The 14,038-nt window shown below is 32.0% G+C and overlaps 4 protein-coding genes and 1 long non-coding RNA gene across 5 annotated transcripts; 3 read left to right on the forward strand and 2 right to left on the reverse strand.

Moving 5' to 3' along the window:
- Positions 1-12: 12 nt before the first annotated feature.
- LOC108739606 (rabankyrin-5) lies at positions 13-12,329 on the reverse strand (the record flags this gene model as incomplete). The annotated part of the gene is made up of 21 exons (XM_025973333.1): positions 12,243-12,329; positions 12,038-12,157; positions 11,708-11,975; positions 11,176-11,645; positions 10,846-11,085; positions 10,619-10,787; positions 10,318-10,554; positions 10,036-10,253; positions 9,836-9,980; positions 9,606-9,773; positions 9,102-9,224; positions 8,791-9,041; positions 5,356-5,432; positions 4,580-5,301; positions 1,959-2,188; positions 1,754-1,873; positions 1,424-1,691; positions 892-1,361; positions 562-801; positions 335-503; positions 13-270 (listed from the first exon to the last, which is right to left on the reverse strand). Coding segments are annotated over exons 1-21 (4,965 nt in total), but the record flags the coding sequence as incomplete, so codon positions are not given.
- LOC108739638 lies at positions 2,258-4,534 on the forward strand. Its single transcript, XM_025973344.1, has 5 exons — positions 2,258-2,576; positions 2,637-3,031; positions 3,855-4,031; positions 4,096-4,206; positions 4,264-4,534. The coding sequence occupies exons 2-5, from the start codon at positions 2,962-2,964 to the stop codon at positions 4,416-4,418; spliced, it is 513 nt and encodes a 170-aa protein (XP_025829129.1). The 5' UTR covers positions 2,258-2,576; positions 2,637-2,961; the 3' UTR covers positions 4,419-4,534.
- LOC108739634 (protein NipSnap) lies at positions 5,687-7,052 on the forward strand. The gene is made up of 5 exons (XM_018473621.2): positions 5,687-5,827; positions 5,990-6,178; positions 6,231-6,402; positions 6,466-6,733; positions 6,799-7,052. Exons 1-5 carry the CDS (start codon positions 5,781-5,783, stop codon positions 6,945-6,947), a joined length of 825 nt encoding a protein of 274 aa, XP_018329123.1. The 5' UTR covers positions 5,687-5,780; the 3' UTR covers positions 6,948-7,052.
- On the reverse strand, positions 7,479-7,872 carry LOC112904102. Its single transcript, XR_003230897.1, has 2 exons — positions 7,597-7,872; positions 7,479-7,522 (listed from the first exon to the last, which is right to left on the reverse strand). It is a non-coding gene; the product is annotated as an uncharacterized LOC112904102 (long non-coding RNA).
- LOC112904101 (cytochrome b-c1 complex subunit 6, mitochondrial-like) lies at positions 8,046-8,566 on the forward strand. The gene is made up of 2 exons (XM_025973343.1): positions 8,046-8,217; positions 8,287-8,566. The coding sequence occupies exons 1-2, from the start codon at positions 8,131-8,133 to the stop codon at positions 8,455-8,457; spliced, it is 258 nt and encodes an 85-aa protein (XP_025829128.1). The 5' UTR covers positions 8,046-8,130; the 3' UTR covers positions 8,458-8,566.
- Positions 12,330-14,038: the final 1,709 nt, after the last annotated feature.

Genomic DNA, 14,038 nt, shown 5'->3' on the forward strand with positions numbered 1-14,038 from the left:
TTTTTTTTTTATTAAAAATAAGTTTGTCAATACTTGTTCTGCAGCTGATGGAAATCTATCAAGAATAGCTTGGGCAGCCTTATTATTTCTTACGGTGAGGGCAGTAGCAAACGGACTTGATCCTTTTCTATCTCTCAAACTTAGATCAATATTTGGTACACACAAGAGCAAATTAATAATCGCCGCATGTTGATTTTCTATTGCTATGTGCAATGGGGTTTTACCGTCTACGTCGCGACTGTCTATGTTTGCTCCATGCTCAATTAATGCCTGCAACATAGTATAATATGAGCACTACTTATCCCGAAATAACAACGACCCTATTAAACAACACCTGAATAACTGTCTGCAATCCCCACTGACAACACATATGTAAGGGTGACGCTTTCTCCTTCGCTATTTCCGCTCCTGCTCCATTGGGTCCTGGGAGCTGAGGGGAATCTAAATCGCAACCTGATTGTATCAGGAAAATAGCAATCGATTCTCTATTTTCTTCGATAGCCCTGCGAAAAGTAAAAAGAAAAACTTTATGTGCTTAATTTTACAAGTTCTACATTTTACTTGTGCAAAAGGGTTTGTCGACACCCTTCGGGCCCTGGACCCCAACAATCTGTATCCGCCCCATGTCTGACCAAGATACTGGCTATATTTTCTTGATTGGAATCTAACGCCACCCACAATGGACAATTCCCTGTTCTATCGGGGGCTGACATATCCACGCCCTCTGAACATAACGCATCAACAACTTCTGGAAGTCGACAGTGTATTGCCAGTTGTAAAGGTGTTTCGCCGTCTGAAGTTCTATAAAAGTGTGTTTAATTGATAAGAATTAAATTTATTCAGTCGTAAAAGATGTTGATTTATTTGTGCACGTTACTAATTAAGACATACATTGCATTAACGTCTGCGCCGTGTTCTAGTAAGAAGAGCGCAGTGTCAGAATCTTCATTTAAGATCGCCTGATGAAGCAGGGTCAAATCTCTGGAATTTCTAATGTTAATGTCACCCTTTCCTTCCATTAATAAAGGTAGTAAATCCTTACGGTTTTCATTTAAGGATAGACTTAAAGGTGTATCGCCATTGATATCTTTTAAATTAAAATTTATCATCACTTCCTTATTACCTGCTATTAAAGTTTCGTTGGTTTTTATGAAGCATTTAATGCAGTCTGCCGAATTTCCAAGAACAGCATAGTGGAGTGGAGACCGCATTAAATCGTTTGTTAGCAAATTTGCGTTCATTCCGCAAGAGAGAAGTGAATTTACTAATAAGGGACAATTTTTCAAGCATGCCGTGTGAATAACGGACTCTCCGTTTTCATTAACATGATCGAGATTGTTATCATAATTCGATAAAAATATCTGTAAATGTAATTGTACAGTACACAACACACGTTCAGTAAGTAAATAGAAATTTAATTTACCGCAGCATCTTCAGCTCCTTCCATAATTAGTGTTTGTAACAAGCTATTACCATTTTTTAAATAAATTGGATTAGTTTTAGCTCCCTTTTTAATTAATCTCGAAGCATAACTTTCTGGACTTCGATCGCCCGATTGGTATTTTACAAGGGCGTAATACAAAGGGGTGTGTTCGTCATTTGATTTTAAATTTATATCAACAAGTGGTTGTTCTAGCAACAACGAAAAAACTGGATCGTTGTTGGACATAATAGCGACGTGAAGAGCCGTTCTAAAAATATATGTAGTTTCGTATGTTTGCAAAATATTAAATTAAATGTGGGTATTACATACAATCCCTGTTTGTTTTGGGCGTTAATGTTTACATCCTTTTCCAAAAGTTTGTTAACGATTGTACAAGAGTCTTTTATACTTCCTCCAGCTATTAAATGAAGAGGGGTGTCGTTGGAATTCCTAAAATAACAAAATAGGTATATAATAATCAATTCCCATTCGATCACAACTACTTGCAAATAGTTAATAGCAACATAAAACTTACATAGTGCAGAGCGATACGTCGCATTGTTTATTTTGAAGAATAAATAAAACAGATGATGGATCTTCCCGTTTTATGGTTCTATGCAGTAAAGTATCTCCTTCAGAGTCCAATAAATTAATATCGGCATTATATTGAAGTAAAGTGGATGCAATATTAAAATTGTGAGCTCTGAGGGCCAAATCTAAAGGCAGCTCACCGTTTGGGTCCCATGTATTTATGGAATTATTTAACTAAAAATGTAAAAATAAATTAAGTACATAGAATAAAAATTAAGGATGTAACTTTAGAAGTGTGTGATAAGAACAAAGAATTCATTTTTAACTACTTAATAAATAATATGATTTTTTTTTCTTTTTTAATAATTAATATTTTTTTTTTCTATTTCCCTCTGATTAACGATAATCCCTGTTGAGTCAGTTTTGCTTATGTCATGTGTTTTACGTGGCTAGTTTATTAAGTAGTGTTATTGCAAATAAAGCTACTTATTGCTAAGTAGGTAAGTGCGGTGCGGTGACCGCAGTTCGGTCAAATACTTTCAATTAAGTGCGCATTTTAAGAATTTAATAAGCCACAACACAATAGTCAGATAACAACCGTTTATTTACGACATTAGTCTAAGTAAGTAATAAGCTGTAAATACATTAATGTTTATTTCAAGTTTACTTCTTTTTACATAAGCAACTTTTTGGAATTGTTTGTTATATGTCTTTTAATAAGCAAAAAACTGTCTTCCTGTTAAAACACATGGCAACTGGGGAAAGAACAAAACTTCGTTCTTATTTATAAGTATTAAGGATGATGAAAATAATAAATAATAATGAAACGAGTACGACGTTGTTTTGTGCAAAGAAATGCGGTGAAATAAAAGATAACGATTAATTACTGCATATCAAATCGTGGCTTGTAACAAGTGATAAAAATTGAGATTTACTAACGAATTCTCAACTAATACATCGTGCTAGTGACTCATATTAACGTTGTGTATAATAAGAGAGCTCATTTTATGTTAAATAAAATGAACTCTTTAAATTTATTATCATCTGCAGCTGTGATTACATTTGTGATATTTACAAGTAAGTACCGGTATAAACAAATACACATTTTAATTTAAATATTACTGTGCGAGTAAATTTCTTTTAATTCCTGTTTCAATAAAATCGAATGAAATCGATGTTTACCCCTTATAAATAATTATTATACGCGTGTATATAGTTTAGTTACATTAATTTAGCGAAAAATTGTTTTACGTATGACAATAAACTTTGTAGGTGGAAAGTTCAGCAATAAACGTAATATACACACATATTATAGATGTATTTGTTGTAAATATTTAACGTGTGTTGTTTAAAGCGAGATCAAACGACTACACTACCTTGAAACAGTTACCATTATTTTTTTACGTAACATAAATTTACATACCAGTAAATGTATGATACTTTAAAATAAATTAGATTCGATAGTAACAGGCATAAAAGAAACATTTACATTTAGAAATGTGCACAAAGAATTTAAAAAATTTCTAATAATAATCTACACCAGCAAAAAATATTTGCCACATCGATTTTAAAAGTTTGTTTGATCTTCTGCCTACTCATCATAAAACTTTCGCAATTTAATTTAAAGGAAAAAAACTCTTTCAAGCACTTTTTTGTATATATATATACCTATTTAACAGCGAAAATTACTATCACAATGTTTGAAGTGTTTATCTACCCTTTGCTTCCTGACCATTAATTATCGTATTCACACAAAAAACAAAGGCCAACGCTCTAATACACATATTTTAGACCTTACTAAGTAAGCCTAAATAGCTGCGCATAATCTATTTTTAAAAGTTTAAAGTTTTAGGTAATAGTTTAATTAACGACTTACAATTAATAAATATTTATTTTACAGGTATTATCGAAACTTCTGAAGCAATAAAATGTTACAAGTGCACAATTCTGCCTCCCCCAATTTATAGCAACGAAACTTCTCGCTTGTGCGCTTTTTTTGATTATACCGATAAATATATAGTTGATTGTCCATATTCGACTTTTTGTATAAAAAGAATATTTACAGTTTATCTATCTGGTAATCAAATTTTACATTTCTATAATATAATAATAGATTAATCCATTATTCGCTTTTTTTAAAGATGCGATAAACGGTACCCTTAGAGGTTGTGCCCCTCAAAGAAACGATTATCAGGTATACAAAAATAATAAATGGCAAATGCAAGTTAATGTTGAAGAACCATATGAAGAAGGTAATAGAACGAGTTAGTTAATAATAACCAAATTCCAGTTATTAAAACAATTTTTAGGATGTACAAATGTTGATGATAAAGGTCAAAGGATATCAAAACCTACTCACTGTTATTGCAGAGGTGACCTATGTAATGGCAATGCATCATTTACAAATATTAACTTTGCATTAAATTCTATATTAACTGTGATTATTTGTTTGTTGTCTTTGTAAATTAATATGATATGTATGTTTAAAGTCTACTTAGTAATATTGTATTTTAATGTTATAATGACAAATTAATTATGCATGACAATTAAATATAATGATAGATCTGAAGAAAAATGTTATGCAAATGTTATTAATAATATAAACATCACAATAACTCAACTCACCTTGGTAGAATTATCAACCAAATAAAGAAAGACAACATCTTCACGTAGTAGTCTAACTGCAGAATGTAGTGGAAATTGTGTTTTGCTCTTCAACATTTCATACAGCAAGGGTCCAGACATATGCTCAAAATCTATCGATTTAAGATCATTCCAATATATAGAAATGGCCTCTGAACAGTATTCCTTCAATTTAACAGCACCAACTTGTTCAGCAACAGAATACAATTTCACACAGTTCTCAACACTAACATTAGTTATAAGGTCTCTTTCACACCGTTTTAATAAACCATGCAGTTTATATTCACAAGCTTTCTGAATTACTTTTATAGTAACATCATCACTTTTTAGCTGAATTTTATCTTTATATATCCAAAAAAGAATTGCCTCAGAAACTTCATCTTCTATGTTTGACCAATCAAGAATATCAATCGGACCCAAAACGTCCTCGTTCCAAAAGTCTGATCTTGCATTTAAAACTAATTTATGGCCAGGAATGATCCGACTCGCCAGTTTTATCTTTAAATCACTGTAAGTCTTTGAATTATACAAATTATCAATGTATTCCAAGAACTGGTCTGCAGATGTATCCTTTGAAAAGTTTCCAGTTGCTGCAGAGAGATTACCATACTTTTTCTCCAAATCATCATACCGTTCCTGCAGTTTAGTATACTCTTGTTTCAAAAGAGCTAAATGATTCATTAATTTTGTAGTTTCCACATGAGCTGAAACCTAAATGTCTGTATAAAGGTTCTTTACGCGTTGTAATTATTATTTACCCATTATATTCCCTTTTAGTGTTCTCTTTTTCACATTTCTACATTTATTTCTCACAAGGTTGCAGGCGTTCCAGATTCTAACCTACTATCAGGCCATAGATACATCCATAGAATCATCCATAGATAATAGAATCATCGACATCATAGAATACATCATTACATCAGGCCATAGATTAAAGAAATATACAATGTCAATCAGGACCATAGAACAGGTCCACTATCATAGATACGCGAAATAAAAATGGTGTGGTGGCTAAAGTAGCGCTCCACCCTAATTAAACTATTTTATTTTTATAATTCAACATATTCAGCAGTTGTTCGGGTTATGTTCGGGATGTTCTGGCTTTTAATCGTTTAGACACGGGGGCATGGGGTGTTATTAATGTTAACGTAACTAGTACGTGTAATATCGAAAAATTTTTGAAATGGCTTTGAATTGGAGACTTGTTGCTAGATTACCTCAAAATTTTAGGTAAACATGTAACCTGGTGTGTCTGTACTGTCTGTATAATGTTATATATACTACAATATTTTTGTACTGTTTATATAATTTTTATGACTGTCAAGAACATTCTATAAATACGCTGTTTGTGTTTCACATTAGGTTACACTAATTTAGCATCTTATTATGCAGGTCTTTATCAGTAACTGCACCGAAAAGCGAATCATCAGGAAGGGAATCATGGCTTTCCAAACTTTTTGTGCGAACTATAGAACCAACAAAAGAATCACACAGCAGAATGTTAAGTGATAAAGAAATTATTTATGCTTTGCAAACACACAACTTTAGGCCCAATAAAAGGGAAGAATATTTAGAAAATTAGTAAGTGATTTTTTTGTTTATCTTATTTTATAAACATAGAATAATGTTTTAGTAAGAAGCATGTTGATTATTTTAATTCCCATGAAAAAATTACAAAAGTTTTACAATTAGTTTCTTCATGGACTGTGAACGTTGGTGATCAGGATCAAGCATTACATTTATGGAAGTATACAGGCGGTTTTCACGCAATAGATAGTGTAATGGATGTGCTTAATCAAAGTAAAGTAAGTACAAATAAACAGTAGTGTGATATCACTATCATTTATTATTGCAAAATTATGTTGTAGGAATATCAGAAATTATTTAGTGAACAGGCTCAATATATTAGGTCCCGACATTTACAGTACATTCTACAATTCAGTTATTGGCCAGAAATAAGGTTTCGTTCTCCTAAGCATATTTATGAAATTAGATCATACACTCTAAAACCTGGAACAATGATAGAATGGGGTAATAATTGGGCCCGTGCAATAAATTACAGACAGAATAATAATGAAGCTTTTGCTGGATTCTTTTCCCAAGTAGGAAGACTTTACAATGTCCATCATATTTGGTGTAAGTAAAATTTTCAAGTAATGTATTTTGTCTCAGCAGAATTGTTGAAAGAAATTTTTCCACAGGCTATAAAGATTTGAACTCTAGAAAAGAAACAAGAGAAAGTGCATGGAGAAGTCCTGGTTGGGATGAATGCGTAGCCTATACTGTGCCATTGATAAAAGAGATGCACTGTCGCATTCTTATTCCATCATCCTTTTCTCCTACTCAGTGAAATATGTAATGGTCACTAATAAGTCTATTTGTAGTTATTTTATTTTTTTAGCAATTTTACAGTAATTTTTAATTTAAGATTCAATTAGATAATTTGTATTTAAATCAGATTCCTTTATCTTTATTATTTTATNAACTATTAAAACAATAACAGTCAGATTGCAACTATGAAAAACAATGAAGCACCTTTAATATATTATATGTATATCTTTCCAGACAGGAAAAACAAACAAATATGAATGATAAACATTGTATACAGGTGTGTAAATAAATTCATTTTTTTGGTTATGCTTAAAAGGGAAGTTATTTCTAAAGGAGTCATAACACCAGCAAATTTATAACTACCTAGGTACTGGTAATTCCAATGTTTCCAATCTTGTCCAAATTTTAGTTAAATGAGATCGAGGATCTCTTGGCACTACAGGTGGGTAGCTAGGATCATTAGGAACTATTCCATCATATCTGTATAGTTTTGCAGTTCCCTTGACTAAAAATGGATCAACTAGAAGCTTATAATTTCTTGGGGCTTTTGCAGAACAATGGCTTTGAGGTGTTCGGTCCATCACACCATTCATTCTAAAAATGAAAGTCTTTTAAGTAACAGTGGAGTGTATCACATAAGACGAATTTACTTTCGAGCTTGTTCTAACCTTTTATCTTGTAAGTATAAAGATACCAAAAACAAGAAATTTTAAATTGTTTTGTCAATTTTTTTCATGATGATACAACAATTGCCAAACACTTGTATGAAATAATTAACACAATATCTACCTAAAAATAAATATCATTCACTAATTTCCTATGGCTTTTTCTACACAAACAACACTTTTCCAAAAATGTATTTTCGTCGAGATGTCGAAAGAACTATATGGCAAAGAACTTACTCTATACGATCGACTTATAACCAGTAGCCACTTCTAACAAACTTCTAAGTTCTAACCTCTACATAATATTTTATCTATGATATTTTAAGCATAGAACTGCATAGAACCATAGTAAATCATCTTATTCACAGATGTCTCTCGTTTTTCGTCGAATTCATAACCATAGATAAAATAGATGTATTAGAAAAGTCATTAACGTCATTTAAAAAGAATTGTCTTATGCAGGAGCTGTTACGCAAGTAGAAAAAATTAAATTATTTGCTAAAGAAGAGTGATTGTATTTATTTTAATAACGAAAACATGTTCTTTGGAAAAATCCTTTCTCGTCTTTTGCCTGTTATTAAAGCTGACGATGAAGATCTAGTCGATCCTCAACAAGAATTGAGGGTAGGTTTCAATTTTTATTAACTTAGACTGTGTTGGGTAAAATTTTAATTTACTTTCTCATTATTTAAGAATGAGTGTCGAGAATCGCACTGTAAGAACTTCGCTGAAAAATTAGAAGAATGTACTACAAGAGTCACTAGTAAAACCAAGACAACAGAAACTTGCGTTGAAGAATTGATAGATTTGATGCACTGCCTAGATCATTGTGTTACCCCACATCTGTTTTCGAAGCTTAAATAGATGAGTGACTTATTTTTCTGTAGATTTATCCATTAATAATTAAAAATTATAAATAGTGGATGTTGTTGTAAATAAAGATATCTGTAAAAAGAAATGGGTATTAATTAGATTGAATGTTTTGAATGAATTTCATTATAAAATTACCATTAACTTATGGGGCATACTTACAAGTTTATTAGATTATATACTTTTATTACATACTTGATAAAATAAATTGTAAATGCATAGGTATATATTTATAAAGGTATACTAAATTAAGCATGGAAAGTTGTGAGTAAAGTAACACTGTACAGAATAATTACCAGTTTCATGTAATTGTTTTTGGAAATTTACTGTAAACCAGTTTTGAGAACATCAAAACAGACCTTGCATACTCGAACAGGTTTATTTTCTCCAAATTTTATTATCGGTACCTCTTGATTTGAACATTTACTACACAAAATTCTACCGCAATGTCGACAATGATGTTTTCTTATGGTTACTGTGAAATTCTTTCCACACTCCTGACACATATCTGTCTGTGTCCATGGTACTTGCTGAGATAATTGATCTAACAATCTATAAAGTAGTTGTTTGGTAGCCACCTGATAAATTAAATTTATTTAGAAGAGATGTATGTATTAAGAAAGTTACTTATGTCTGACCTGATAATTAAAAATGGTAACCCTTTCGTTATTTTCGGCAGCTAAGCACGCATTTGCCTTTACTAGAATTCGGCACAAATTACCATTCCCTTTCATGTATGCCAATAATAACGGAGTATTGCCCTGTAATGGGTAATAAATAAAGCTGCGTCAGTAACGTCAAGAATTCAAAAATTTGAGAATGACTATAAATAAGTAACATAAGAATTGTCCAATAAAATTAATTAATCTTACTATATACCCTTATACAATTCAAACGTGTGATAAATATATAGTCAAAGGCCAAAATGTACATAAACGCTGTACAGAATGATTGGTTTATCCCTACATTCGCCCAACGCCTTTAAGTCAGCTTTTAAATACATACATAAACTTTCCACAACCTAATTATGTATTTATTTTAATTTTAATAGTAATAATTTCAATTATAGGATAAGGATAGATCAGTCATTTGGCAAAGGGCCTATATTTTGGCCTTTGACAATAGTAAGTACAGTATCGTACATCTAAATCGGGTTTGTTTATAGGGTACTCTGGCATACATTCCAGAAAGAAATCACATATAGCAGCTGCATTTTCCTTTCCACAACGACACAACTCGTGAAGAGGATTACGTCCTTTTATGTTTAAATGTTCAGCATCTATATTTGACTCTGTTAATAGCACTTTGACCTGTAAAATAAAACGATATTGATTTGGTAGAGGCCACATTAAATTACTAATATGAAACATACAACATTCAAATGTCCTTCACGTACAGCAATATGAAGTGCGTTATCACCATCATGATTACAGGCGTCGACATCTATTCCGCTTTGAATCAATCCGGATGCGACTTCTGCATTTCCAGCTTCTGCTGCCACATGAAGTGCTGTATTTCTTAAAATGTATGCAGATTTATATATTAAAAATCAGTGTTTGCAATGTAACTCACTTTTGAGCGTCTCGGTCTTCAATTCGTGCTCCAGCAATTATTAAGCTTCTAACCAGCATTTCATCGCCATATTTTGCCATCAAATGAAGGGGTGTTATTAATGTGGGATCTTGAACGCGCGAGTTTACGTCTACGTGTATAGATAATAAGAACAAAATGCTCTCTTTATCTCCTCGTTTAATAGCAGTATGCAGGAAATTATTTCCCTTGCTATCAAACTAAAAGTAACATCATTAATATACTTAACATTTTTTTTTTTATTAAAAATAAGTTTGTCAATACTTGTTCTGCAGCTGATGGAAATCTATCAAGAATAGCTTGGGCAGCCTTATTATTTCTTACGGTGAGGGCAGTAGCAAACGGACTTGATCCTTTTCTATCTCTCAAACTTAGATCAATATTTGGTACACACAAGAGCAAATTAATAATCGCCGCATGTTGATTTTCTATTGCTATGTGCAATGGGGTTTTACCGTCTACGTCGCGACTGTCTATGTTTGCTCCATGCTCAATTAATGCCTGCAACATAGTATAATATGAGCACTACTTATCCCGAAATAACAACGACCCTATTAAACAACACCTGAATAACTGTCTGCAATCCCCACTGACAACACATATGTAAGGGTGACGCTTTCTCCTTCGCTATTTCCGCTCCTGCTCCATTGGGTCCTGGGAGCTGAGGGGAATCTAAATCGCAACCTGATTGTATCAGGAAAATAGCAATCGATTCTCTATTTTCTTCGATAGCCCTGCGAAAAGTAAAAAGAAAAACTTTATGTGCTTAATTTTACAAGTTCTACATTTTACTTGTGCAAAAGGGTTTGTCGACACCCTTCGGGCCCTGGACCCCAACAATCTGTATCCGCCCCATGTCTGACCAAGATACTGGCTATATTTTCTTGATTGGAATCTAACGCCACCCACAATGGACAATTCCCTGTTCTATCGGGGGCTGACATATCCACGCCCTCTGAACATAACGCATCAACAACTTCTGGAAGTCGACAGTGTATTGCCAGTTGTAAAGGTGTTTCGCCGTCTGAAGTTCTATAAAAGTGTGTTTAATTGATAAGAATTAAATTTATTCAGTCGTAAAAGATGTTGATTTATTTGTGCACGTTACTAATTAAGACATACATTGCATTAACGTCTGCGCCGTGTTCTAGTAAGAAGAGCGCAGTGTCAGAATCTTCATTTAAGATCGCCTGATGAAGCAGGGTCAAATCTCTGGAATTTCTAATGTTAATGTCACCCTTTCCTTCCATTAATAAAGGTAGTAAATCCTTACGGTTTTCATTTAAGGATAGACTTAAAGGTGTATCGCCATTGATATCTTTTAAATTAAAATTTATCATCACTTCCTTATTACCTGCTATTAAAGTTTCGTTGGTTTTTATGAAGCATTTAATGCAGTCTGCCGAATTTCCAAGAACAGCATAGTGGAGTGGAGACCGCATTAAATCGTTTGTTAGCAAATTTGCGTTCATTCCGCAAGAGAGAAGTGAATTTACTAATAAGGGACAATTTTTCAAGCATGCCGTGTGAATAACGGACTCTCCGTTTTCATTAACATGATCGAGATTGTTATCATAATTCGATAAAAATATCTGTAAATGTAATTGTACAGTACACAACACACGTTCAGTAAGTAAATAGAAATTTAATTTACCGCAGCATCTTCAGCTCCTTCCATAATTAGTGTTTGTAACAAGCTATTACCATTTTTTAAATAAATTGGATTAGTTTTAGCTCCCTTTTTAATTAATCTCGAAGCATAACTTTCTGGACTTCGATCGCCCGATTGGTATTTTACAAGGGCGTAATACAAAGGGGTGTGTTCGTCATTTGATTTTAAATTTATATCAACAAGTGGTTGTTCTAGCAACAACGAAAAAACTGGATCGTTGTTGGACATAATAGCGACGTGAAGAGCCGTTCTAAAAATATATGTAGTTTCGTATGTTTGCAAAATATTAAATTAAATGTGGGTATTACATACAATCCCTGTTTGTTTTGGGCGTTAATGTTTACATCCTTTTCCAAAAGTTTGTTAACGATTGTACAAGAGTCTTTTATACTTCCTCCAGCTATTAAATGAAGAGGGGTGTCGTTGGAATTCCTAAAATAACAAAATAGGTATATAATAATCAATTCCCATTCGATCACAACTACTTGCAAATAGTTAATAGCAACATAAAACTTACATAGTGCAGAGCGATACGTCGCATTGTTTATTTTGAAGAATAAATAAAACAGATGATGGATCTTCCCGTTTTATGGTTCTATGCAGTAAAGTATCTCCTTCAGAGTCCAATAAATTAATATCGGCATTATATTGAAGTAAAGTGGATGCAATATTAAAATTGTGAGCTCTGAGGGCCAAATCTAAAGGCAGCTCACCGTTTGGGTCCCATGTATTTATGGAATTATTTAACTAAAAATGTAAAAATAAATTAAGTACATAGAATAAAAATTAAGGATGTAACTTTAGAAGTGTGTGATAAGAACAAAGAATTCATTTTTAACTACTTAATAAATAATATGATTTTTTTTTCTTTTTTAATAATTAATATTTTTTTTTTCTATTTCCCTCTGATTAACGATAATCCCTGTTGAGTCAGTTTTGCTTATGTCATGTGTTTTACGTGGCTAGTTTATTAAGTAGTGTTATTGCAAATAAAGCTACTTATTGCTAAGTAGGTAAGTGCGGTGCGGTGACCGCAGTTCGGTCAAATACTTTCAATTAAGTGCGCATTTTAAGAATTTAATAAGCCACAACACAATAGTCAGATAACAACCGTTTATTTACGACATTAGTCTAAGTAAGTAATAAGCTGTAAATACATTAATGTTTATTTCAAGTTTACTTCTTTTTACATAAGCAACTTTTTGGAATTGTTTGTTATATGTCTTTTAATAAGCAAAAAACTGTCTTCCTGTTAAAACACATGGCAACTGGGGAAAGAACAAAACTTCGTTCTTATTTATAAGTATTAAGGATGATGAAAATAATAAATAATAATGAAACGAGTACGACGTTGTTTTGTGCAAAGAAATGCGGTGAAATAAAAGATAACGATTAATTACTGCATATCAAATCGTGGCTTGTAACAAGTGATAAAAATTGAGATTTACTAACGAATTCTCAACTAATACATCGTGCTAGTGACTCATATTAACGTTGTGTATAATAAGAGAGCTCATTTTATGTTAAATAAAATGAACTCTTTAAATTTATTATCATCTACAGCTGTGATTACATTTGTGATATTTACAAGTAAGTACCGGTATAAACAAATACACATTTTAATTTAAATATTACTGTGCGAGTAAATTTCTTTTAATTCCTGTTTCAATAAAATCGAATGAAATCGATGTTTACCCCTTATAAATAATTATTATACGCGTGTATATAGTTTAGTTACATTAATTTAGCGAAAAATTGTTTTACGTATGACAATAAACTTTGTAGGTGGAAAGTTCAGCAATAAACGTAATATACACACATATTATAGATGTATTTGTTGTAAATATTTAACGTGTGTTGTTTAAAGCGAGATCAAACGACTACACTACCTTGAAACAGTTACCATTATTTTTTTACGTAACATAAATTTACATACCAGTAAATGTATGATACTTTAAAATAAATTAGATTCGATAGTAACAGGCATAAAAGAAACATTTACATTTAGAAATGTGCACAAAGAATTTAAAAAATTTCTAATAATAATCTACACCAGCAAAAAATATTTGCCACATCGATTTTAAAAGTTTGTTTGATCTTCTGCCTACTCATCATAAAACTTTCGCAATTTAATTTAAAGGAAAAAAACTCTTTCAAGCACTTTTTTGTATATATATATACCTATTTAACAGCGAAAATTACTATCACAATGTTTGAAGTGTTTATCTACCCTTTGCTTCCTGACCATTAATTATCGTATTCACACAAAAAACAAAGGCCAACGCTCTAATACACATATTTTAGACCTTACTA

The sequence above is a fragment of the Agrilus planipennis genome, unplaced genomic scaffold (genome assembly GCF_000699045.2).
Source record: "Agrilus planipennis isolate EAB-ADULT unplaced genomic scaffold, Apla_2.0 scaffold162, whole genome shotgun sequence".
NCBI classification, from domain to species: Eukaryota; Metazoa; Arthropoda; class Insecta; order Coleoptera; family Buprestidae; genus Agrilus; species Agrilus planipennis.

Excerpts from the sequence above, each read along its gene's own strand:
- LOC108739638 (XM_025973344.1), top strand. The coding sequence starts at position 2,962 with ATGTTAAATAAAATGAACTCTTTAAATTTATTATCATCTGCAGCTGTG. Across the intron at positions 3,032-3,854 it reads TACATTTGTGATATTTACAA|GTATTATCGAAACTTCTGAA; the intron begins GTAAGTACCGGT and ends TTTATTTTACAG. Across the intron at positions 4,207-4,263 it reads TGAAGAACCATATGAAGAAG|GATGTACAAATGTTGATGAT; the intron begins GTAATAGAACGA and ends AACAATTTTTAG.
- LOC112904101 (XM_025973343.1), top strand. The coding sequence starts at position 8,131 with ATGTTCTTTGGAAAAATCCTTTCTCGTCTTTTGCCTGTTATTAAAGCT. Across the intron at positions 8,218-8,286 it reads ATCCTCAACAAGAATTGAGG|AATGAGTGTCGAGAATCGCA; the intron begins GTAGGTTTCAAT and ends TCATTATTTAAG.
- LOC108739634 (XM_018473621.2), top strand. The coding sequence starts at position 5,781 with ATGGCTTTGAATTGGAGACTTGTTGCTAGATTACCTCAAAATTTTAG. Across the intron at positions 5,828-5,989 it reads AGATTACCTCAAAATTTTAG|GTCTTTATCAGTAACTGCAC; the intron begins GTAAACATGTAA and ends CTTATTATGCAG. Across the intron at positions 6,734-6,798 it reads CAATGTCCATCATATTTGGT|GCTATAAAGATTTGAACTCT; the intron begins GTAAGTAAAATT and ends ATTTTTCCACAG.